This window comes from Ovis canadensis, chromosome 9 (genome assembly GCF_042477335.2).
Source record: "Ovis canadensis isolate MfBH-ARS-UI-01 breed Bighorn chromosome 9, ARS-UI_OviCan_v2, whole genome shotgun sequence".
Classification (NCBI taxonomy): domain Eukaryota; kingdom Metazoa; phylum Chordata; class Mammalia; order Artiodactyla; family Bovidae; genus Ovis; species Ovis canadensis.
In genome coordinates, this window is record NC_091253.1 from 39,676,048 (window position 1) to 39,698,513 (window position 22,466).

A 22,466-nucleotide genomic window follows, 5' to 3' on the forward strand; every position below is an offset into this window, starting at 1 on the left:
CCCCTTCTCCTCCTGCATTCAATTTTACCCAGCATCAGGGTCTTTTCTAATGAGTCAGCTCTTTACATCAGGTGACCAAAGTATTGGAGTTTCAGCTTCAGCATCAGTCCTTCCAGTGAATATTTAGGACTGATTTTTAGGATTGACTGGTTTGATCTCCTTGCAGTCCAAGGGCTTCTCAAGAGTCTTCTCCAACACCACAATTCAAAAGCATCAGTTCTTTGACGCTCAGCCTTTTTATGGTCCAACTCTCACATTCATACATGACTACTGGAAACATCATAGCTTTAACTATACAGACCTTTCTTGGCAAAGTAATGTCTCTGCTTTTTAATACACTCTCTAGGTTTGTCATAGCTTTTCTGAATTACGATACCCCAATCTTTATAATTGGTGTGGCTCTTCATGAAGACACACAGAGATTATTGACTCAATTCTTTATTTCCCAACTCTTAGCCACATAATTGGAGAAGGCAATGGCACCCCACTCCAGCACTCTTGCCTGGAAAATCCCATGGACGGAGGAGCCGGGTAGGCTGCAGTCCATGGGGTCGCTAAGAGTCAGACACGACTGAGCGACTTCACTTTCACTTTCATGCACTGGAGAAGGAAACGGCAACCCACTCCAGTGTTCTTGCCTGGAGAATCCCAGGGACGGGGGAGCCTGGTGGGCTGCCGTCTATGGGGTCGCACAGAGTTGGACACGACTGAAGCGACTTAGCAGCAGCAGCAGCATAATAGTTTATCCTGAGAAAATTACTTAACCTTTCTAAGGCCACAATTTTTCATTTGAAAAATGAGAATCACTGTCTCTTTCAAAAGTTGTTAGAAAAGTTACAGTAAAATGGGAAAAAAAAAAAAAAAGGCTTAGCGCAGTGCCAAGAATACTGTCAACAATGAAAAACTGGTTTTAAACAGCTACCCTGAGGCCAGTGCTTTTTGATGAGTGCATGTAAGTATCGTTCTGCCCATCTCCAGAAACGGAGAAGTCAGGTTCTGTCCTCGCCTTGTGAATTAGATAAAAATCTCAGCTCAACAACTTGAAACTTACCATGGGGCAAGTCCCGGTCTGGCCTCTGCCCTAAGACTACAAGTCCCAGCATGCCGCGCGCCGGATCTTGCCGGCCTCTTCCGCTCTAGGTACCGCCTCCTCTCGATGCGCCGGTGTGGGGCGCGCAATGGAAACGGGATGCTGGCTGCTCGGCGGCGAATTCGAGGACTCGGTGTTCGAGGAGAGGCGGGAGAGGCGGCCTGGACCACCCGAGTCGTACCGCGCCAAACGCTGCGAGCCGCAGGTGAGAGAGCGGGGCCTGTCGGCCTCGCCGCAGCCTCCGGGCCTGGTGGTCTCGGCCCGACAGCGCTTCAGAAGTCCTACGCCCGCGTAGCCTGTCCGCCGAACCCAGACCCTCTGGCCGCCCTACGCTCACCTGGGCCTCCCTGCCATCCCTCCACCTACGAGCCGCACCGGCTGAGTCCGACATCCTCTGCCCCCGAGGGAATCCCCGCGCAGCCGGCCATCAGGTCACACCTGGCGTTCCGCCGGTCTCACCGCGCCTCGCTGGTCTCACGGGCCTACTCTGTAGTCTGTATTAGCTACCATGGACTTTCGCTGCTTCTGCAGCCGTACAGTCAGGGCCCGCAAAAATTCAGCCACCGCCCACTTTTCAGACTTCAGTGTTGTCTGCTCTCCGAACCGGGCCTGTCCTTGTTCACTGAGTTCCCCTTGCCCACGTTAACCCCGCTCAGGTGGTCAAAATCGTTCAATTATATCCATTTCTCAAGGTGCACCTTAAATGCCGCCTCCTCCAGAAAGTCTTTTCTAACTCCCCCTTCCAGCCACATTATCTTTGTCTTTGACTCCTTTCCCGTCTTTTACATATTAACGCAGTTGTCAGTGTCTCTAAAGCTCTTAGACCCAGAATGCTGAATGATCACAGGACGGTGCGTGCTTCACCTTATGTCCTCCACACTGCCTACCAGTTTTTGTTCATAGTAGGAACTCTGAATACTTTGCGTAAGTAGAGTATTACCTTGGATTTTTTCTAGTCTGTAAATGTCATCCTACCAATAATAGTTCCTTTTTATCAAATAGTATTCCAGGCACTGGCCATATATTGTCTCATTTTTCCTTAAAATCCCTGTACCTACAGATGTCAGGCACTCTGAAATAACTGGATTGGGTTGGATTTTTGTTTTATTTAATTTACATTTTCTCCTGGCCACGTGCAGTCTTTCAGAGTGGCCTACTTGATCCTGTAGACTAAAACTGGGAAATGGACTTTTGAAGTCCTGTGGTACCACATTAAAAAGCCACAGTTGTGAGATAGGACACCTGGATTCCAGCATTGACTTTAAGAGTCAGTAAGTTGACTTTCAGAGTGTCAGTTCCTTATTCGTCATTTGAGAAAAAAATAATGTTTGTTGGCTCACAGGATTATTGTGAGAGTGGAATGAGATAATGTGATGTGTTTACTTATAAAGTAAAATCCCCCAAATCACTTGTCTTTAGGATTTATTTATTTGGCAAATGGTGACTCTCATAAATTCAGAGAGTTACTATTCAGGCCTCATTCAAGAAATGAATTCAGGCTTCATTCAAGTCCTGTTGATTCTCCCAAGTATAAAACTAGGAGTTTGAGTTAGATTTGTTTTCCCTTACTGCTCGGTTTGGAACCAGGTGTTTGTCTTACCAGCACTTCACGTCTTAGTTTTCACCCTTGTTCACAGCTTTTCCCTCCTTTTCTTACCAGAATGGAGTATTTGAAGGCTTTCTTGTCTGAGTTCTTGCATTTGAAAGCCAATTTCGCCTGATCATTTCCCAGTAGAATTGTGACTGTTGGGTGGAGGTTTGCAGTAATGGAGCTGTTGTTCAAGAAGTTGGGAACTGGGGAGTAGTAAAGTGCAAAAGAAAATTATGAGTTCAGGATATAGACTGTTATTAGGTTACACACTGCTTCAGGGAGAACAGAAAAGCAGTGGTTGCTAGCTTTCTCCACTGTAGGGGATCAGGCTAAGGAGGGAACTATATAACTGAGATAACAGGGTGGGTATGATACCCGGGCATCTCTCTTAGAAATGGAACCGAGAAGGTTTGACACCATGGTGGAACCATCACAAATGCAGTTACTTTTGAGTTAATAATAACATTTAACTGGGGACAGAGTTCATTTGACTTCAGTGTGTTTTACTGTGAGTAAAAGAGAGGACGAGATACTTCTTGGGAGCTGGAAAACTGGCACACGGTGTGCTTTTCATCATCCCTGTTTTCTCATCTTAACGTTCTTAATGCAATAATAAAAAAAATCTGTTTCACTTTTCTTTCTATCCATAGGGTGTAAAGCAGTAGAAAAGTGAATAAAATATTCCAGATGGACTTTTCCTGAAACTTTTCTCCTACAGTACGTTGGCATTTGATTGCATGGAAGCCTCCTGTCAGCCTCCTGTCTTTGCTTGGATTCTACTTTTGTCTTTTACACTTTCATAATAGCACTATAATAGTAGTTCTTTCCTATGTTATCTCTGTAAAGAGTTGTCAATCCCAGTTCCATCCACCCTAAGAATTTCTCTGCAGGAAAACATATCTCAGTCTAAAGAACCACTGTAAACTGTGCTAGTTAAATGTAGGTTCCCAGGCCCTAAACCCCAAATTGGAAATGCTATGGAAACTAAATATTTTCACGCTTCTTTAGTTGAGGTATCATATTATTGGTATATTTATTAATGATGATAATTTTCATTAAAAACTGAGTCACCATTAATATTGTCATTCTTGGGACTTCCCTGGTGGCCCAGTGGTTAAGAATCTGCCTTGCAATGCAAAGGATGTGAGTTTGAGCCCTGGTCTGGAAACTAAGATCCCACATGCTGCAGGGCAACCAAGCCTGCTGGCTGCAACTGCTGAGCCCACATGCTGCAATGAAGACCCAGCACAGCAAAAAAACAAAAACAACTTGTCATTCTTTGTCAGACGTTTTCCTGAGTCTTATCCTGGAGAAGTATGTCTTTTCTGAGGTTTAATCAGTTATATATGGGAAATTGCCCCTGAGTCTGGGGTGGAAAGGACTTCCCAGGTGGCATTAGTGGTAAAGAACCCAACTCCCAATACAGGAGACATGAGAGATGTGGGTTCAATCCTTGGGTCGGGACAATCCCCTGGAGGAGGGCGTGACAACCCACTCCCATATTCTTGCCCGGAGAATCCCATGGACAGAGGAGCCTGGAGGACTGTAGTTTTCCAACCCCTTTGGGGTTGCACAAAGGTGGACACGAGTAAAGTGACTTAGCACTCCTGCACATGGGATGGAAAAGCATAACCTCCTTCTCTATAATATGCTGTTTTCACAATTTCTAGTGGTTTTATGAAGAAACAGGGAGCAGCGATGATGTTGAAGCTCTGACTGTCCAGAAATTCAAAGGGGACCTGGCCTACAGACGGCAAGAGTATCAGGTAGAATTTAACATACAGAAGATTGTGCCGCTTGAAATGTTCTCTTGTTCTGTCCACTGCAGCATATTTAAATACATAACAATGTACTGTAATAAGTTATGAGTGTGTTGCTTTTGAAGATGATTTTAATCTTTCGTGAGATGTGTTTGTACTCTTAGAATCCCAAGCTTCTGGCCTTCTCCACACGGCTCTGTATGCTTTGTTTTGTTTCCTGTCACTCCAGTATAGAGAGCTTGTTTGGATCCTTGTAGATTCCTTATCTCCTCAGTATACAGAAGCCTCTAGCTTGGATACCTCATGGGGCCACAGGAACAAGGCACCCCAAAATGTGTTTTAAAAAAGAAGTGGGGGAAAGAACTAACAACTAGCTATCAGCTTGCTTTTTATATTGACTTCATGTCATCTTCACGAGGATCCTGTTGTTGTTTTGCTCATGTGAAAAGGTTCTACAGCAAGTTTAGTGGCAAAACCGGGAGTCAAATCCTGGTCTTTTGGGCTCCAGAATGCTTTAGTTATATTTTCCAGCCATTTCTTCTCTGCCTCTTAGAAAACTAGTACTGATTGAAATGCTCAAGTCTTCCTTTAGTTCATTGCAGGGTCAGTTATAACATTACCTACTGCCTAGGAAACACATCACCCCCATGACTGAATTCTTTTTCATATTGTGTTTTCTGCCTTTCTCTTCATCCCTTCCCTTCATTTGCCTTCATTTAACAATTATTTGCCAGAAAGCACTGCAGGAGTATTCCAATATCTCAGAAAAACTGCCATCTACAAATTTTGCCATGAAAAGGGATGTCCAGGAAGGCCAGGCTCGATGCCTTGTTCACCTGGGAAGGCACAAGGAAGCCCTGGAGATTGCCACAAACTTGGTGAGTGGTTTCTGTGCCTGTTTCCATTTGCTTTCCTAGGATGACTGAATAGTTTATTTTCTAAAAAAAAAAAAGACAAAACAAAAAACAACCTCTTGCTGGCAGCAAAATCTGTGGGTTTGGATAAGCAGAAGGAAATTGTCAGTGGTGGAAGAACTTTATTATGATGAACAGTTTGGAGCTCCAGACATAATCATTTCCTTGTAATATTTTTTCCTGTTTTATGCTCAAAATTCTTCATTGCCTGAAAACCTCACTTGCAAAGGTTTTACTCTTGTTAAGACTAAATAAATACTCAGTAAATTACTAGTGATCTTTTTTCTTCTTAGGTGTTTCGTTGTTGTTTAGATTTTTATTTTCCGAAGTTTCTACAATGAATATATATTACTTTTATAAACAGGAAAAAAAATGCTGCCAAAAATTAAATAAATATCATACTAAGCCAGGCTTAATCCTTTTTATTCTTGATGGAGTCTGCAGAATTTTTTTTAAGCAATAAAAAAGAGCACTGCTGGATTCTGCTTATTTTTGTTTTCAGATTAAAGCCCCTGTAGGTTTTTTGTGTAAATTTTATATGGGAGTGAGTTTGAGTCCACCAATCCTAGTTTATAGATGACCAGTTTTCTTCCTTAGAGGGACATAATGAAGCACCAAGGCACTGATCTTGAATCCTTCAAATCTTGTTGGCCAGAGGTCAGCCTAAAGTATGCATGCAATTGGATTGTCCTCCTCTATCTCATTAACTAAGAGAAATCCTTAAATTTACTTGCGTGGGCTTTATTGCATAGGACCTCAGCCTCTTGCCATGAGAGGAAACCTTGGTGGTAATGTTCTTCAGAACATGGAAAACAACTGTGTTTTGTTCTTTTCCTTTTCTACTAATTATGGGTTAATTCTTAAAACCGGAAGATTACTCTGTTAAGGAAGCACATGGCATGAACACAGTGAACTTGGTGGGTTTTAACAGTGTTCAGCCTCCCTGTTCTGCAAATTAGCAGCAACCTGGGTTCTTTCGGTTGATTTTTCTAGATATCCGTCACCCGTCCTTCATTACGGCTCGGCTCTACCATTACCTACCTCTCCCTCGCATCTCCTGATGTCACTGTTGTGCTTTGTCTTCCCCTGAGTACCCCTGAAGGGAGCTAGAGTAATGTCAAGGCTGGACTGTCTCTGGTTCCTTCTAGCTTAGTGAGTCTGTTCTGTGGCTCAGAGAAAAATGTGTTGCCAATCAGCAGATGCCATCCGGAGCGCGAGATCCAGGCAGGAGGAGGGACCACTCAGAAGCCCTTCAGCTGCTCTGTCAGGCCTTGGAGGACTGCTGCTTGGGCTCCTGGGCACCCTGACAGGCAGGAATATTAGGGAGGAAATGGCACCAGAGGCTAGTGGGTCTCACCCCTTGCTTTGAAGGGTGAGATCTCTTCACATGATCTCAGTGAACCCTGCCTATTTGCATGGCTTTCTCATTTCCTGATACCCTGTGTTTTGTTTTCATTTTAAAAGTTTCTCCCTTCTTATAGACCCTCTTTTTTTAAATTTGCTCTGTCTCGTTTCTGGGTTTTGTTCCAGCGGTTACTGTCACCTCATACTCTGTAGGGAATAGGTCAGCATTGAACAAAACAGACAGCAAGTCCTAGAGCGCCCAGCATGACATAAACATTTTATGCTCACAACTTCTACTGAAGTTTATTCGTCTCTCTTCTTAATGATTTTTTAATAAAATTGGTAACAAAACTTATTTCTTAATTTAAATATCTTATAGTCGCTGGTAGGCTCATGTGATAAACTGTGGTAGGGAAACTGCTTTTTGACAGTTAATGACTTTTTTCCCCCATTTGTCACTTCACAAACATTTCAGTCCTACCATGTGCCCAGTTCTGGGTTCGATGCCAAGGAGAGAGAGCCCTGTCCATACCCTGCGTTTACATCACTCACCTAGTAACTAACGGGAGGCTCCTAAGCCCACTAACACGCGTCAGCTCTTCTGAAGTTCCTTTATTCTGTGGCTTCTAGCAGGATCTGCTGTAGCTCTGCTGCTTACTAGCTGTGTGACGGCAGGCAGCCTGCCTGACTTCTCTGTTGTGACTCGGTTGCCTCATCTCTAAAATGGGAATAGCGACAGTCTATTTTAAAGGATTGTCATGGGGATCACATGAGTGAAGCAGGAAGAGTAGTGTTTGGCATATGGTGAGCATTCTGTAAATGTTAGCAATCATCACCATCATTGCATTACAGGACTTGCAATATTCTGGGAAAAAGCACACAAACTCATTTAAATGGAATTTAATTTCCAGAGACTTCCTTATTAGTTGTGCTCAGTCATGCCTACTCTTTGTGACCCTGTGGATTGTAGCCTGCCAGGCTCCTCTGTTCATGGGATTTTCCAGGCAAAAAGACTGGAGTGGGTTGCCATTTCCTTCTCTTCACTGGTTAGGCCACCCAGAATTGGTGCATCAGAATCATGGTTTGTATGCTACAGACCCCAACACACACTTGCTTTCTCAGTGTGAACATGTTTTTATTCGTATTTATTTATTTTAAAGTCTTTATTGAATTTATTACAGTATTACTTCTGTTTTCTGTTTTGGTTTTTTTGGCCACAAGGGATGGAGGATCTTGGTTCCCTGACCAGGGATTGAACCTCTGCCTCCTGCATTGGAAGGTGAAGTCTTATCCCCTAGAGCATCGGAGAAGTCCCTGGAAATGTCTTTAAACAGTATAGAGCACTATGGACTGGTTGTAGAGGAAAGGTTGCATTTCCTGTAGACAGTCTGTACATGTTGCTTTTCTTACTATAAATAAGAAACATGAAGATGTATTTCTCAACAGTTATTAGACATCTGCTATGTCTGAGATGCTGTGCTCTGTACTGGGAATTCAGCATTGAACAAAAACTCTTTTGGAACTTAGTAGTCTGTGGGGAAAGAAAGAATACTGAATGATAGTAATAGTAGAACCAGATCAGTTCTGTCTTGGGAAGGTACAGTATGACCTAGTAGGTTACATGGGGCTTGATTTCTTTTCTTTTCACTCAGCGTATGGATATTTAGAGTCCTCCCCAAGGTTTCACTCACTGACGTGCCAGTTTCTTCCAGCTGCATGCTGGGTAGTTTTACTCTTTTTTCTCGCTCGGTTCTGTGCAGGAGCTTGATCCAGATACTAGTAGGCGAGATTTTCCTTAGACTTAAAATCAACTGAATCTCTGCAGACTTTGACTTAGAAAAAGAAACCCTCACCCACAGGGCTTTTGCCATATGGCAAGTTAGGCAAGAGGTGGTGCCTCTGGTTAAGTAGACTTGAAAAGGATTTTCTGATCAGAAGGAAACCAAGCAACCCCCTCTGGCCAAGAATAACTGGTCTTGGTAATGGTTACCAGAGAAGGCATTTGGATTCAATTATAATGCATCATGAAACACTGAGAGCTTCAGGGCCATCCTGTTTAAGATGTCTAAGCCAAGTAGAATTTGGAAATAGAGTCCATTTGAATCCTCAAGGAAATTGCCATTTGGATTTTTAGAAAGCCTGGAATATTAAAATGGAACCATTAGCCCAGAGTATAAAAAAGTTGGCTTGGTCCTTTCAGATGTCTGGCTGAAGACAATTAAGATTATAATGCACAATTGAAAATAAACGGACACAGAGGTTTTTGGTACTGAGCTTTGCCAAGCCACTATCACCTGGATTATGTTACTGCTGTGACATTAGGGTGTTTGGGAATGACTGGTAATATTTTGTTGGGTAGTGTATAGTGAGGAGCCTGAAGCGATCAGGGGGTCACAGAGAGTCGGAGGCGACTGAACATACACATATATTTCTCTTGGTTTATGGTTTCAAAATGAGATCTATTGAGAAACATTTAGTTTGCTCTACTTATGTGGCTAATGAAAGATACTTGTGATTTAGGACATGCACAACTTAGATTTTTAGGCATCTTCATTTTTATATGGGAAACATCCTGTAGTTTAAACATTTTAACCTTTGTTTTTTCTCTTCAGGAAAATAAAGCAACTAACACAGACCATTTAACCACTGTACTGTACCTCCAGTTTACTATTTGTTCCAGTTTGCAGAACTTGGAGAAAACCATTTTCTGCCTACAGAAACTGATTTCTTTGCATCCCTTTAATCCTTGGAACTGGGGCAAATTGGGAGAGGCTTACCTGAACCTGGGGCCAGCGCTGTCAGCATCGCTTGCGTCATCTCAGAAAGAGAACAGTTTCACCTCAAGTGACACAGCTATCAAATCCTCCTTTCCCCACTCAGGAAAAGACTGTCTTTTGTGTTTCCCTGAAACTTTGCCTGAGAGCTCTGTGGAAATAAGCAGTGGTAACAAACAAAAGAGTGAGAAAGCTCTTAAAAATATTCAAAACCGTGTGACAGAAGAGAGAGCAGCAGTGTTGCTAGAAACTGAGATGAAAGCCTGTGCCTCTTTTATACGAACCAGGTAAGCTCAGAGTGGATGAAACACACAGGGTGCTAAGGGTGAAATAAAGGTTCTATTTCTTCTGATTTTAAGCTTCTAAAAATTCTAGGCTAGACACCTGATATATGTTTTTGAGATTCTTCCTATGGTCTTGACGGGATCTTTTGAATGTGCCCTTTCAGTATGTAAGATTTAAAAACAACTGTGCTTGCTCAGGAATATAGCTCATATCATCACTCAAGATATTAAGGTTGGCAGATGTTAAAATTAGGGGGTAGGGGGAGTTAAATATATAAAACATTGACGAAGGAGGAAACAATATTTTAAACAAGGGATTTTTCACTCAAGTTCCACGGAAAGCTACCAAAGAAGAAAATCAGACAAACCTGAAGAATCTGCCTTGTGGGTGAGGGTGGATGGTGGTGCCTTCCCTGAGACAGGACAGCAGAACCAGTGGAGGGTGGGAGTCCAGCTGGAGCCTTCCGTGAGGAAGTGGGAGGTGGAGCTAGAGGAGCTCCAGAAAGGATCAGCGATCAGACGCAGTGAGAAAAGGCTTTGAAGGCAAGAGCTCATGTGTGGCCTCTGAGAAAGCAGTTTCAGTCGCGGTGGGGACAGGCAGATGGCAGAGGATGGAGGGGTAAATGGACATGAAATGGAGGGAGCCAAGGGTAAGCGGTATCGTCCAGTAATCTCAAGACCAAGGGTAAGCGGTATTGTCCAGTAATCTCAAGAGCACAAGAGAGAAAGCAGGGACCTAAAGGGGGGTCATGTGTGTGAATGTCTCCAGAGGCCAGTAGATGATGGGAACAGTCAGAGTGAAGGCCAGTCAGGTCGTGTGTTATTTTGTAAAACTCCAGCAGCTTCCCATTGCACTGACATAAATTCCATGCTTCTTTCCATGGTCCACGAGGACTTAACATGAGTTGCCCCTGCCCATCTCTTTCACTCTAGTTTGTTTTCTTCCTGGCTGTATTTTGGTCACAGAGATCCTCCTGATTTTCTAACACTTGAAGCTAGTTCTCGTGGCCGAGCCCCCTTCCCCTGGCTAAGCCCCTTCTCCCAGATGTTCCTGTGGCTGCTTCCTCACCATCTGAACCTTAGCGTGAATGGTGGCTCAGAAAATCCTTCCGTCACGGCCCTGTCTGAGGTAGACGCGACGTCCATCCTGTCTGGAGTGTTTCATGGCCTTCATCACTGCCTGAGACTAGCTTATTTACCTATGATCATTCTCCTTCCGCAACTTGAGGCAGAAACCTGTCTGTTTTGCTCACCGGTATCCCTCAGGGCCTGGAGTAGTATGTGCATTTCTGGAGGCAGGAAATGAGTGAACCGGAGAGCTCTGCTTCTGGGTGTAGCAGCGAGGCCGGAGGGAAATTGGAACAATCTGCACACTCAGTGTTTTAGAAAACAGTGACAGGAAAGAGCTGTGGGAGGAGAGCAGGAGGAAGGAGAAGAGAGGGGACCAGGGCACAGCCATGATGGGGAGGTCGGGGTGAACTGATTGTAAAGTGGATATCAGAGGGTCACTGAAGGTTTGGCCCTGCTTCAAGTAATTGAAGCATGCTGGAGAAACTCCTTAGTCCTTGAGATCGGGTTGCTGTGGCTTCAGGGAGACCGAAGGGTCACAGAGCACCAGCTTCAAAGGGACTCCTCCTGGCACCTCTGGGGAGGAGCCTCTGATGGGGAGCCTTGTTCTCTTCACTCGAAATCGTTTGTGCTTTCAGTCGCCCGACTTCGACAGGAAGCCCTTTCGAGGTCTTGCTCTCTGAAGGTTCCTTTGGAAGCTTGGTCTATGAATTTTAGAAAAGATGGTTCTCCAGTGTAATGTTGTGCAATTTGTTGCGAGTAAAGAGCTTTAGGGATTCAGATGAAGGTGAGGACCTTCTCCTTAGCCTAGAGGACTCGCTTCCAGCCCAGTGCCAGTGCTGTGTGTGAACGTGTCTTTGTCCTTCTCGGGTGCCTCCAGACTGGGACCTGCTGTTTTTCAGGCTTTTGCTTCAGCTTGCCCAATCTCAGCAAACATCATTTGCTTTGGAGAGGAACTTAAGGACTCAGCAGGAAATTGAAGATAAAATGAAAAGGTTCAGCTTCAAAGAAGACACTTTGCTGTTGATAGCAGAGGTGAGTGTGTCCCCCAGGGTTTATGTGAAATGAAGCATCACAGATATTTTTCCTGGCTCCGAGACCATTTAAAGAAAAAACCAAAAAGACACAGGGCTAAATTGCATCTTCTAGAGGACTTCTATCTCCCTTCTTCGCGTGCCTTTTGATCACTTAACTGCCGCAAGTGGCCTCTTCCTCCTCTCTGTCCCGCAGCAAGTTCATCTGCTTGTCGGTGCTTGTTAGCACCTGTCTACTTGAACATCAGAAATGCCCCATAATTGTTTCGTGAGTGCTGAATGAATGAATGTTGACATCTGGGCAGCTCTTTTGTCTGTCTTTCCCCCCATTTGTCCTCATAACAGCCTGTGGGAGGGACAGAGCTGGGGTGAGGCTCACAGAGGCTGTGACTTGCCTAAGGTCAGATTTTAAGTGGCAGAAGTAAATGAGAACCCCTCCAGCTTCAAGTCCATTTTCTTTCTGCTCCACCTTGTTATTATTTTGACAGTTGCTTAGAAACTTAAATGTCAATTTTGTTTAACTGGTATTAGCTTTTTAAAAAATATGCTAATTGATAAGGCTTTCTCTGGTGGTCCAGTGGTTAAGACTACAAGCTTCCACACTGCAAGGGACCCGGATTTGATCCCTGCTGGGGAAACTGAGAGGCTGTGTGTCTTGCTTGGTCAAAAATGTAAAAAGAAAAAATGCTCTTGAAATTGCTTAACATGGTGTTTGGAGATTATCTATAAGTGTATGTTATTCATGCTAATTCCTTTTAATATGTAATTGAAACTTGACGGCTCAAGCACTTTTCCCAGGAGAATAGCTCTTTATCCATATACCTCCTAACGTGGTTCTTTCAAGAACTGATGGTCTGTCTATCCTGTCTTCCTCCCCCAGGCTAAGCTCTCAGCTGGACCCTTTTTCCCTCTTCTGGGGTCTTCACTCCCATCTGTTCTCTTTGAGCCTTTTTTCTGCCTTCCCCTTCCATGGGCTCATTCCCTTGGACCCTCAGACACATACAGATAGACCATCTCTCCTGAGTTTACGGCTGCTTTTCCTTCCTCTTTGCTTCCTGTCTTTCTTAGCATTCAGCGCCATTGGCCACTCACGTTTAGTTCCCTCTTCCTTGCTTCTGAGCAGCTGAACTGCTAAAAATACTCATCTCTTTTTCTCCTTTATTTCTTAAAATTTCTCTGCTGTTTGGGACTCTGCTAGTTGCCCCTGTGCCCTAAGTAGTGACATTCCCTGAGCTTTCGCTCAGGCTCTCTGTCCTGTCTCTTTCTCCCACACAAACCGTAACCATGCTGTAGTTCCCGTTGTCACCTCTGGGTTCATGGACCCTCTAGTCTGTGTCCCATCTTGGAACACTTGTCTCCCATCTCAGATCAGTGACTTATGGAGTCATTAATCCAAGGTGATTGTTGATCTGCTGTCGTTTCAAGTACAAATGTAAAACGAGGCTACTTGGCAAAACCACCTTCAGTCAGCCTCTGGTCAGCGCCCAGCGTGGACTGGCCATCAGTAAGTACCTGCTGAGAGGAGGCAGAGGGGAGCTAGAGAGCGCTGTCTTTGTTCTAGACTTAGTTTCTTTCATCGATCCTACCTATCTTTCTCCTTTCACCCAGACTGACCATCCCTCACTGTGGGGCTCTCCTCTCAAGTCTCACCTCCTGCAGGGCCCACGGCCAACACCCTAGTCCCGTTGCCTCACATCTGACTCTCATAGTGACCTCCTGCCTTGGCTCCTCACTCTTTCCCTGCAGATCTGTGTTCACCTGTGCTGCTGGGCTCATCTTAAAACATGGCTTTGACCATGTTACCTGCTTGCTTTAAAGACTAAAATTCAACGTGTCACCATTACCTTAGAGGTTGGGTCTAATTCTGGTGCCTTGATAGGATGTCTGAGGCCTTCCCGAGAGTAATCTCAGACTTAGGGCCTGGTCATTCCTTCCACAAACCTTTTGCTTCCACTGGACTAATCTCCCACATCTAGCACACCTGTCATGGGTTTTCCTATCTCCATCTACTTACTATTCTCACCTTGAGACCCAGCCTGGGTCGCACATCCTCCAGGAACCTTTTCCTGAACATCCTGGTCTGTGGCAATTTCTCCCTCTGAGCTCGATAGAGTGATTGCTGAAATAGGTAGCTCTTTGGGCCCCTGAAAATATAAGAATGTCTTATCTTTTCAGCTAGATTTTAAGTTCCTTGTAAGACATTCTTTGTTGTTGTTAACCTCTTGCAATCCCATGGACTGTAGCCCGCCAGGCTCTTTGGTCTATGGGATTTCCCAGGCAGGAATACTGGAGTGGGTTGCTATTTCCTTCTCCAGGGGATCTTCCCAACCCAGGAATCAAACCCAAGTCTCCTGTTTGGCAGGCAGATTCTTTACCACCGAGCCACCCAGGAAGCCCTGTAAGACATCCTTTAGGAGATGTCTTAAACATCTTCATATTCTTCACCATGTGTGACAGATAATAGTTCTCTGTCTGTGAATTATGCATCTGCTGAGCCCTCTTTTTGAAATATTGCATTGTTTGAATATTGCTATCATTCCATTCTATTTTTTTTTTAATTAAAAAAATGCACTTTTGGTGTTATATCTCAGATTTTAAAATACTACATTTCATTGAGTCCAAGCAGTCATCGGTTGTTAAGACACATCATTAGTTGAAGTGCCACTAAAAGAAAAGTAAGATGCTTTTTATACTGTGACACAGCAGTGGTTATAAGATACAACTTGGGTTTTAGAAATGTCAAGATAGAAAAACAGAAATTGTCTTCCAATTGATAAAAATTACCATGCTTTAATAAATCCTGACAGTTTCTACTCATCCTGTCAGCCTTTGCCTCAAACACTAAGTAGTCTTTGAAGATTTAAAGCCAGTGGAACCTGTTCTTTGAGTGGGTTTCTAATCCATTATGATTTGAGTATTTACAAACAGAGGACCTCAGGGTTTGTAGGAAACCTAGAGATCATCTAGTCCAAATCCAAGTGACCAGTTCCCTCTACCATATCCCTGCCAAGTGGCTCCCTGACTTTTCATGATAATTGGTGGGAAATGTTTGGGGTGGGAAATGTTCACTGTCCTTACCAAAAGTGGTCCAATCACTTCCTGCAAACGTGGTTTTGTGGGTGTCTTGTCAAAGAGAATCTCACACAGAATCTGGACCTGGTTCTCACCAGTAGAGGGCAGTGTTGCGCCTTCAGAGAGCTGGCATGCTTGCAGGTCTCTGGGGTTGCTGTGGTGACCATCCTGGAGGGTTGGAGTCTCTGGGTCAGGAAAGGGCAGACTCAGCTACTTGCTGCTCAGCTGTTTGCTGCCTTTGACGTCTCTGGAGAACTTCATAAGAAGGGGTCTGTGCTCTCTGCAAAGTAGCAGTTATGTTCCTCCCAAGCCTGCTCTTCTGTCGTTTATGAGAAGAAGAACCCCTCACGGTTGCGTTCTTGCCCTCTGAAGATGCTCTGTGATCTATGAAGGTCGACTCAGCACTCCCTGTGGCCTGAGTGGTACCCCTGCCACGGTTGTGCCTCCCTGATGTGCTGACTCCGGGAAGCATGAGAGTAGCAATAGGGTATTTACGCAGGTGGTCTTGGATCACTACTTCATAAACATCTTTTCAATATGTTGAATTGTCAGAGTTGTCCCCTGGCTGCTGAAGAAGTTCTGCTTTTGTGTGAAATCCTTTGCGCTTGATGACTAGCATGGTCTTCCATTCGGTGTCTGATGCACCTGTTATTGGGAAAGAGTTTTATTTTTCTTCCCCCCTCCTATTGCAGGTTATGGGCGAAGATATTGTCCCAGAAAAAATCAGAGACGAGGTTCACACAGAGGTCAAGTGTGTTGGCCCCGCGGCCCTGACTACCTTGGTGATCGGGTCTTCGAAAGAGTTTGAAGACAAGTGGTTCAGAAAGATCAAAGACCACTTCTGTCCCTTTGAAAATCAGTTCCACACAGAGATACAGATCTTGCTTTAGTGGTCCCTATAAAAACAAAACAAAAAACATCTTGTACTGTATTAAGTGTTCTGGTTTACTTCAGACAGAATCCTCTGCTAATCATGGAATATACTGAATTAAAAATAATCATCTGTGTTTTATAAAAATGGCTTCTCTCCCAGATAATTTCTACTGTATTCAGTTTCTTGATTTTTTGTTTTCTTTTTAGATTTCTGTCATTCACTTGTGTGAGGCCTACTGCTCCTTTAGAAGATATCTGTTGGAAAAGTGTTTAAAGGGACTTTTAGGACCTTGCCTGGCAGTCTGGTGGTTAAGACTCTGCCTTCCAATGCAGGCGGTGCAGGTTCAGTCCCTGATGGTGCAGCTAGGGTCCCACATGTCATAGGTGTGGCCAAAATTAAAAATAAATACAACGTTATAAATCAGCTATGCTTCAATTTAAATGAATTTTTTTAAATAAAACAGACTTTTAAATTTTATAATCTTTTAAAAACAGTTACTGTATTAGCAGTGTAAGTATCCATGTTTTGGTAAATTCATCATGAGGGACCAAGAATGCTGAAATGTGATAGGAAACCATTTCTAGAAAGGGTATGTTGAAGGCTGAGATTTACCACACCTCTAAACCTGCACATTAACCTGCCAGTGTCATGGAGACTGCAGAAGACTTGATTACTCGTGGCCCAGGGAACAGGATTTATTGTTCCATTGCTCAGTTGGGTCCGACTCTGCGACTCCATGGATTGCAGCCTGCCATGCTTCCCAGTCCATCACCATGTCCCAGAGTTTGCTCAAACTCGTGTCCATTGAGTCGATGATATCATCCAACCATCTCATCCTCTGTTGGCCCCTTCTCCTCCTGCCTTCATTCTTTCCCAGCATCAGGGTCTTTGCATTGAGTCGGTTCTTTGCATCAGGTGGCCAAAGTATTGGAGCTTCTGCATCAGTCCTTCCAATGAGTATTCAGGATTGATTTCCTTGCAGTTGGAGGGACTCAGGATAAGCTTCAGCCTATTTGTGTCCATTCCTTTGCCTCCAGGTCTCAAGGCAGGTGACAGATACGGGGCCCAGACGAATGAGTGCATGAGCAGTGAGGTGTATTAGTGGAACCCTGAGCTTAGGAGAATCAGCTCCTTTATAACGAGCAGTAAGCAGGCCTTCCCTGTGCTCCAAGGTAGGACAAGTCCTTTTAAAGGTGGTTTGCTTTACATGCATCTCTGAGAAGATAGTCTGGAATGAAGTGCCTTGTTCACAAGCTGTATTGAAACATGAGACCCGTGGAGCTCTGTCCCAGGTGATTATCCTCTCTGTTCAGCCACACAAATTATACTTGGTCCATAACATCATCTTCAAATAGAAAAGGCTTGCTTGAATTATCTGGAATGGAAGTGCTCCCTTATGAGAGATAAATTTTAATAATAGACCAAAACTTCATCAGATATTGCCCCCTCACAGCTTTTGATTTTATTTTTCTCAGCAGAAGGAAGAGAATTCCAGCCCTGGGCAAAATGGTGAAGTCATCAGTATCTCCCATGTACTTCACTGTTCATTTCTCCCTTTCCCAGGCCCCTTCCCAAAACAGACAAAGGCCTGGTTTTGTTTATAGTTTGAAACTCTTACTATGAGTGACTGAGAACATGACTAGCGATTGCCGGTTTAGTCATTTATCTCTAATGTGAAACAAAAGACTGTTTAATTAACGGACATTTCAATTTTTAGAAAGTATTAAAAAGAATGAACCACCCCCCAGCAAAATCCTCCCCATTGCCCCTCTACCCCTCCCTTGAGTCATCAGCAACCGCTTACTGAGGTCCTGTATAGGACAGGCACTAGGTAGTTGCGTGGAGACACTGGTTACTGTGGAGTTTACAGCCTAGTTGTGGGTGGCCTGCAGGATAGAACCCAAAGGGAAAATAGTTGCCAAGCCCTTCATGACACAGCCTTGGGCTCCCAGGGGCTTCTCGTGTGTCCCCACTGTCCAACTTCAAATGTGCCCAGTTTGTTAAGTCTCGCAAGCTGGCAACTCAGCCCGGAACACCCACCCCTTCGTGTGGCTAGTTTGCGTTGGGCTCACAGGTCTCCACCTGGTTTCAGCTTCCAGAAGTCTTGATTCCCAGGTGGTCCGTTTCACACTGCGCTCCTTCCCTGCTCTTTCGCCCCTATTTTGGCCCTCACGATGCTACCTTGTCATCGCCTGTTTTCCGTGAGACACTTAAGCTTTGTAAAATTGTGGGCTCAGACTGTCTTGTTCATATTTGTATCCCCAGGGCAGAACACCTGGCCTCTCGCCAAATGTTTGTGGAAGAGAATCACTGAATTAATTGGCCAGCATCTTGCTTTGTTTGCACAAAAGGTTAATACCCCAAAGGTCTGACAGTGTTCCGGCAATCTGCTTGGAAACGCAGTCCATTTCTGTCTGTAGCCAAAACTCCTTCCTCCTGCTCATATGGGGCCTCCTGGAAATCCCCATTTCTCCCCTCGCTTCTCTGGGCTTCCTGTCTCATCCTGGTCCCCTTCTGACTTTGCCCAGACTGTTAGCTTGCAGCCCTCTGGCTGTCCTCCCAGGCCCACTGTTGACGCAGTCCCGGACAGCTGAGTGGTCTGCCCACACCCTCACTCCTGCCCCACCTCCCTTCCCTGGCAGCAGCGTGTCCATACACGTGAGAATCCAGTCTCCTGTACCCTGATGCCCCAGCTGTAACACAGGGCAGGAAAGGGCAACCAGGAAGACTGGGTGTCATCACATACAAGTCATCTTGATTATTTCCAGCACAGACGGTGAAGGTAATTAATTGAGCAATGATTATGCTAGAGAAAAATCTCAGGCCTGCGTGCTACCCCCACCCTCTTGTTAATGAGTGAGTCACTCAGAAGGTGAGCAGACGCGAAGCACTGAGGCGTCTGTCTGCATCCTCGGCTGGGCTGGGACCCAGGGCAGTTCTTCCTCTCGTGACTCTCCAAAGGCCTGTCTTCAGTGTTTTCTCCCAAGGTGGATGGGGGGGCACATGCCCCAAACTTGAGCTGGTGAGAGTCCTTTGTCTTTTATACTCCTACACCCTTGTAACCTTATACTGTAGCCAAAGGGATCTAGTAAAAATACTCCTCTCTGAATCCTTCAGTCGTTTCCCAAATCCTGAGGCCCAGGAGGCCCTGTGTGGTCTGGCCCCGGCCCATATCACCCCAGCTCACTCTGATTTGTTCTCGTGCCTATGAAATCCGCAAGTGGCCTCCCACCCAAGCCCTATGCCCATCCAGTTCCCTCTAGTCGGAACACTCCATCTGCAACCCTCCAACCCTGCCATACACTTGCCTTTCCTACAGATCCCAGCTCAAAGGTCACTCTCAGACAAGATGGTTCTGAGTCCAGACTTCCTCAGTTTCCCCCTTTAAATGTCAGAGCGACCGCTTTTTTTAATTTCCCGAAAGTGCTTGTTCAGTCACTAAGTCATGTCCAACTCTGCGATCCCATGGACGACAGCACACCAGGCTTCCCTGTCCTTCACTATCTTCCAGAGTTTGCTCAAGTTCCTGTCCATTGAGTTGGTAATGCTATGTAACCATCTAATGGAACTGACATTGAATAGTCATTGTGTGAATCCTCCTTGCAAAGCATAGGCTCCGGGACTGTCTCTGGTTTGCCGCTTCATGGTGGAGCTCAGCTTCCCGGACACGCCTTGACTTTCTACCCAGTGCTGCCTTCCTGCACCCTAGGTCCTGGCAGAGATAGCCTGAAGCCTGGGGAGCCAACAGCCCATTCCCCCAGAGCTCCACTGCAGATGCCCCGCCTACCTGTGGGGTACCACATTCCCACAAAGACGTCCTTCATTTTAGGAAGACCTGGGGTAGAAATCTATGGAACAAATCCAAGGCCGCTATTTACAAAAGCAGTCATTTTAAATAGCAGCTCTTTAGTGCTTTTGAAATGTAGTCTATAAAAGTAGTTTATACACTACTTTCCAAGGTCTTCATATAAAAACAAGCAAACAAAAACCAGAGAGGATTATACGAAGGAATCCAAAGCTCCAGAAATAAGGATTCTGAAGAGGGACAGCCTGGGGCTGCTCCAGACTTGGCCCAATCAAAGTGTGTCTACCAGGTGACATTGCTAACAAGGTCAGACAAGCAGGAAAGGCCTTTATCTGCTTGGGGTTCACTGTCCTTTTTGTCCTTTCTCTCTCCTTGGCACAGGGTGACTTGGTCACTGAAAGCTTTGATGAGACTTGAGTTTGATCCCTGGGTTGGGAAGATCCCCTGGAGAAGGAAATGGCCACCCACTCCAGTTTTCTTGCCTGGAGAATCCCGTAGATAGAGGAGCCTGGCGGGCCCAAGTCCATGGAGGTCACTGAGAGTCTGACGCAACTGAGCACGCAGCCAACCAACAAATCCTGGTGTGCACCACTTGGGTCCTTTCAATCTTGGTCTTAGAAAAAGACGTCGTATCTCAGAATGCTATTTCTAAGTGACACTCCTTTATGAAACCTTGAGAGAGCATCATTGTAAAAGATACCAAAGACAAGATGATTCCATCTCTTTCGAAGAGCTTCCATTTCCAGTAGACATAATAGGACATCCACATAAGTTACAAATAAGGGTCTGGAAGGAGCAGTGGACGGTGCAGAGGGCAGGGTATCAGGTTTCATGAAGGAGGTCATATCTGAGTTGGGCCTGGTGAGGGGGTGGCTTGTACCAGGCCTGCATGGTTTCTCAGTCGAGGGGTGAGAGAACGTGAAGCCTGGTCGTCCAGGTTAGTGGGTCCGTTGGAATGTGGGAGAGACGAGGCTGGGCGGGTTAATCGGCGTCTGATTATGGATAATCGTAAGGTCCTGATGGGAGCTTGACTTGTGGGGATCACTGCGCTATGGAAGATCTCTGAGCAGGAGAATGGCTGGTTCAGGGTTGTGCTTTAGGCGGACAGATCTGGCCTCACTTTCCGCATGTCAAACAATCTGTGATTCGCGCAGTATGTGTTTTCTGGGTCTAGGAGATACAAGCACGGACATCGAGGGTGGAAGTGGGCTCAAGACACTGAGATGTCCCAGCGCCCTGGGGAATCCACACTGTTGCAGAGTTGGTTACCCTGAGAGGCCTCCCATTACATGTAGAAAAAGCCAAATGCTCGCACCAGCCCACCAGCCTAGAAAGTGTCTGTGTGAATTTGCCTGGCACGGGGAGCGGGCCGTGGAAGAAGGCGGGCTTGGCAAACACGCTGAGAGCCCTGGATTCCAGGCTGCGCTCGCCCTTGGCCTTGTGCATACACTGAAGCCTCGCACTGCAGCCGCCCCCTCTGAGGCTTCTCTGTGCACTCAGCTTGGGGCGCTCTTGTGAGGACACCCTAGCTCACCGCACCCTGCAGAGGCGTGAAGGATGGTACGTCTGGGTGTGATCTAATTGTGCCTGGGGAGGCAGCTTGTGTGTCTCAGTGGGAAGACAGTGAACAACCAGGAAAAGGAGGCCATTTATGCCAGTGCACATGCCTGCAATATTTACATTCTCTGATAACAGTTTTTCTGACACACATACGCTCTTCAGGAGGAAGCTGAGAAAGTGAGTGATAGTCTGTCCGTGTCCAACAGCTTCTTGGACTTAGTCCAGAAAATATAGCACGGGAAGATGTGACTCTGGCATTTCTGGGCCGGGCCAGCAGGGCCAGCAGAGTGGACACAGGGAGCCGGGGTCAAAGTGAGGGGTAGTGACAGCTGTCCTAGGGTGTCTGAATGTTCAGCCCTCTCGGGACCGCCGAATTTCCTTGACCAGTCACCATCCATTGCATCTGGCACCATCCCAGGGAGGCTTGTAAAGATACCCTGACCTCTAACAGGACAAATAGGGAGGTAAAAGATCAATATATAGTGAGGACCAAATGAACACCACAGATCATTTCCAGAAGGAGGAGGCTGTGGGGGCAGGGTGATCATTCCAGTCAACACCCCAGTCAGTCCTGGCTGATAACCCTACAGGTGGGTAATATGATCCCTGGTTTGGGGACCGCATTTTCACTCTGTCCCCCAACATGAGCATGAACATCATACAATTTCACTCCCTCGTGTTTTTCCTAAATTTATTTTTGGCTGCAGTTGGTCTTTGTCGCTGTGCACAGCTTTCTCATTGCGGTGGTTTCTCTTGTTGTGGAGCCCGGCTCTGGGGCATACAGGCTCAGTAGTTGCTGCCTTGCAGCATATGGAATCTTCCTGGACCAGGGATCAAACCTGTGTCCCGTGCATTGCATTGGCAGGCAGCTGCTTAACCCCTGGACCACCAAGGAAGGCTGCATGTTCTTTTTATTTTATTTTTATTGGTTTATTTTTCTGGTTGTGTCATACAACTTGTGGGATTTTAGTTCCTCAACCAGAGATCACCCCCGGGCCCTTGGCAGTGAGAACGTAGAGTCCTAACCACTGGACCACCAGGGAATTCCCATGCTCTCAGGCTCTTCACCATGGTGGTTCACGCCCGTGCTGCTCTCAGCTGACTCTGGAGCTCTCCAGGACCAGTGTGAGTCTGGGACTCTATGCCTGTTGCTGTAAGGTGTCTGACACACGGTGGGTGTGCCACTGCTGTCGCTGAATTCCACACCGTAGGAGAGACTCCGCACGTCTCAGGATGGCCCCCAGCAAGACGGCCTGCCAAGGCAGGTGTAGGTGTGAGTCCTGCCTGGAGCAGAAT

General features: G+C 45.7%; 1 protein-coding gene across 3 annotated transcripts; it reads left to right on the forward strand.

Annotated features, from left to right (window-relative positions):
• The first annotated feature begins 465 nt into the window (after positions 1 to 465).
• Positions 466 to 15,949, forward strand: C9H8orf76 (chromosome 9 C8orf76 homolog). 3 transcript variants are annotated; one of them, XM_069599945.1, is made up of 8 exons: positions 1,156 to 1,295; positions 3,332 to 3,398; positions 4,352 to 4,447; positions 5,176 to 5,319; positions 7,921 to 7,978; positions 9,312 to 9,760; positions 11,728 to 11,860; positions 15,624 to 15,949. In XM_069599945.1, exons 4-8 carry the CDS (start codon positions 5,243 to 5,245, stop codon positions 15,819 to 15,821), a joined length of 915 nt encoding a protein of 304 aa, XP_069456046.1. In that variant the 5' UTR covers positions 1,156 to 1,295; positions 3,332 to 3,398; positions 4,352 to 4,447; positions 5,176 to 5,242; the 3' UTR covers positions 15,822 to 15,949. The 3 variants fall into 3 exon arrangements, with proteins under 3 accessions (XP_069456044.1, XP_069456045.1, XP_069456046.1); XM_069599944.1 differs by lacking the exon at positions 3,332 to 3,398 and having other exon boundaries at positions 1,035 to 1,295; XM_069599943.1 differs by lacking the exons at positions 3,332 to 3,398; positions 7,921 to 7,978 and having other exon boundaries at positions 466 to 1,295.
• The last annotated feature ends 6,517 nt before the right edge of the window (positions 15,950 to 22,466 follow it).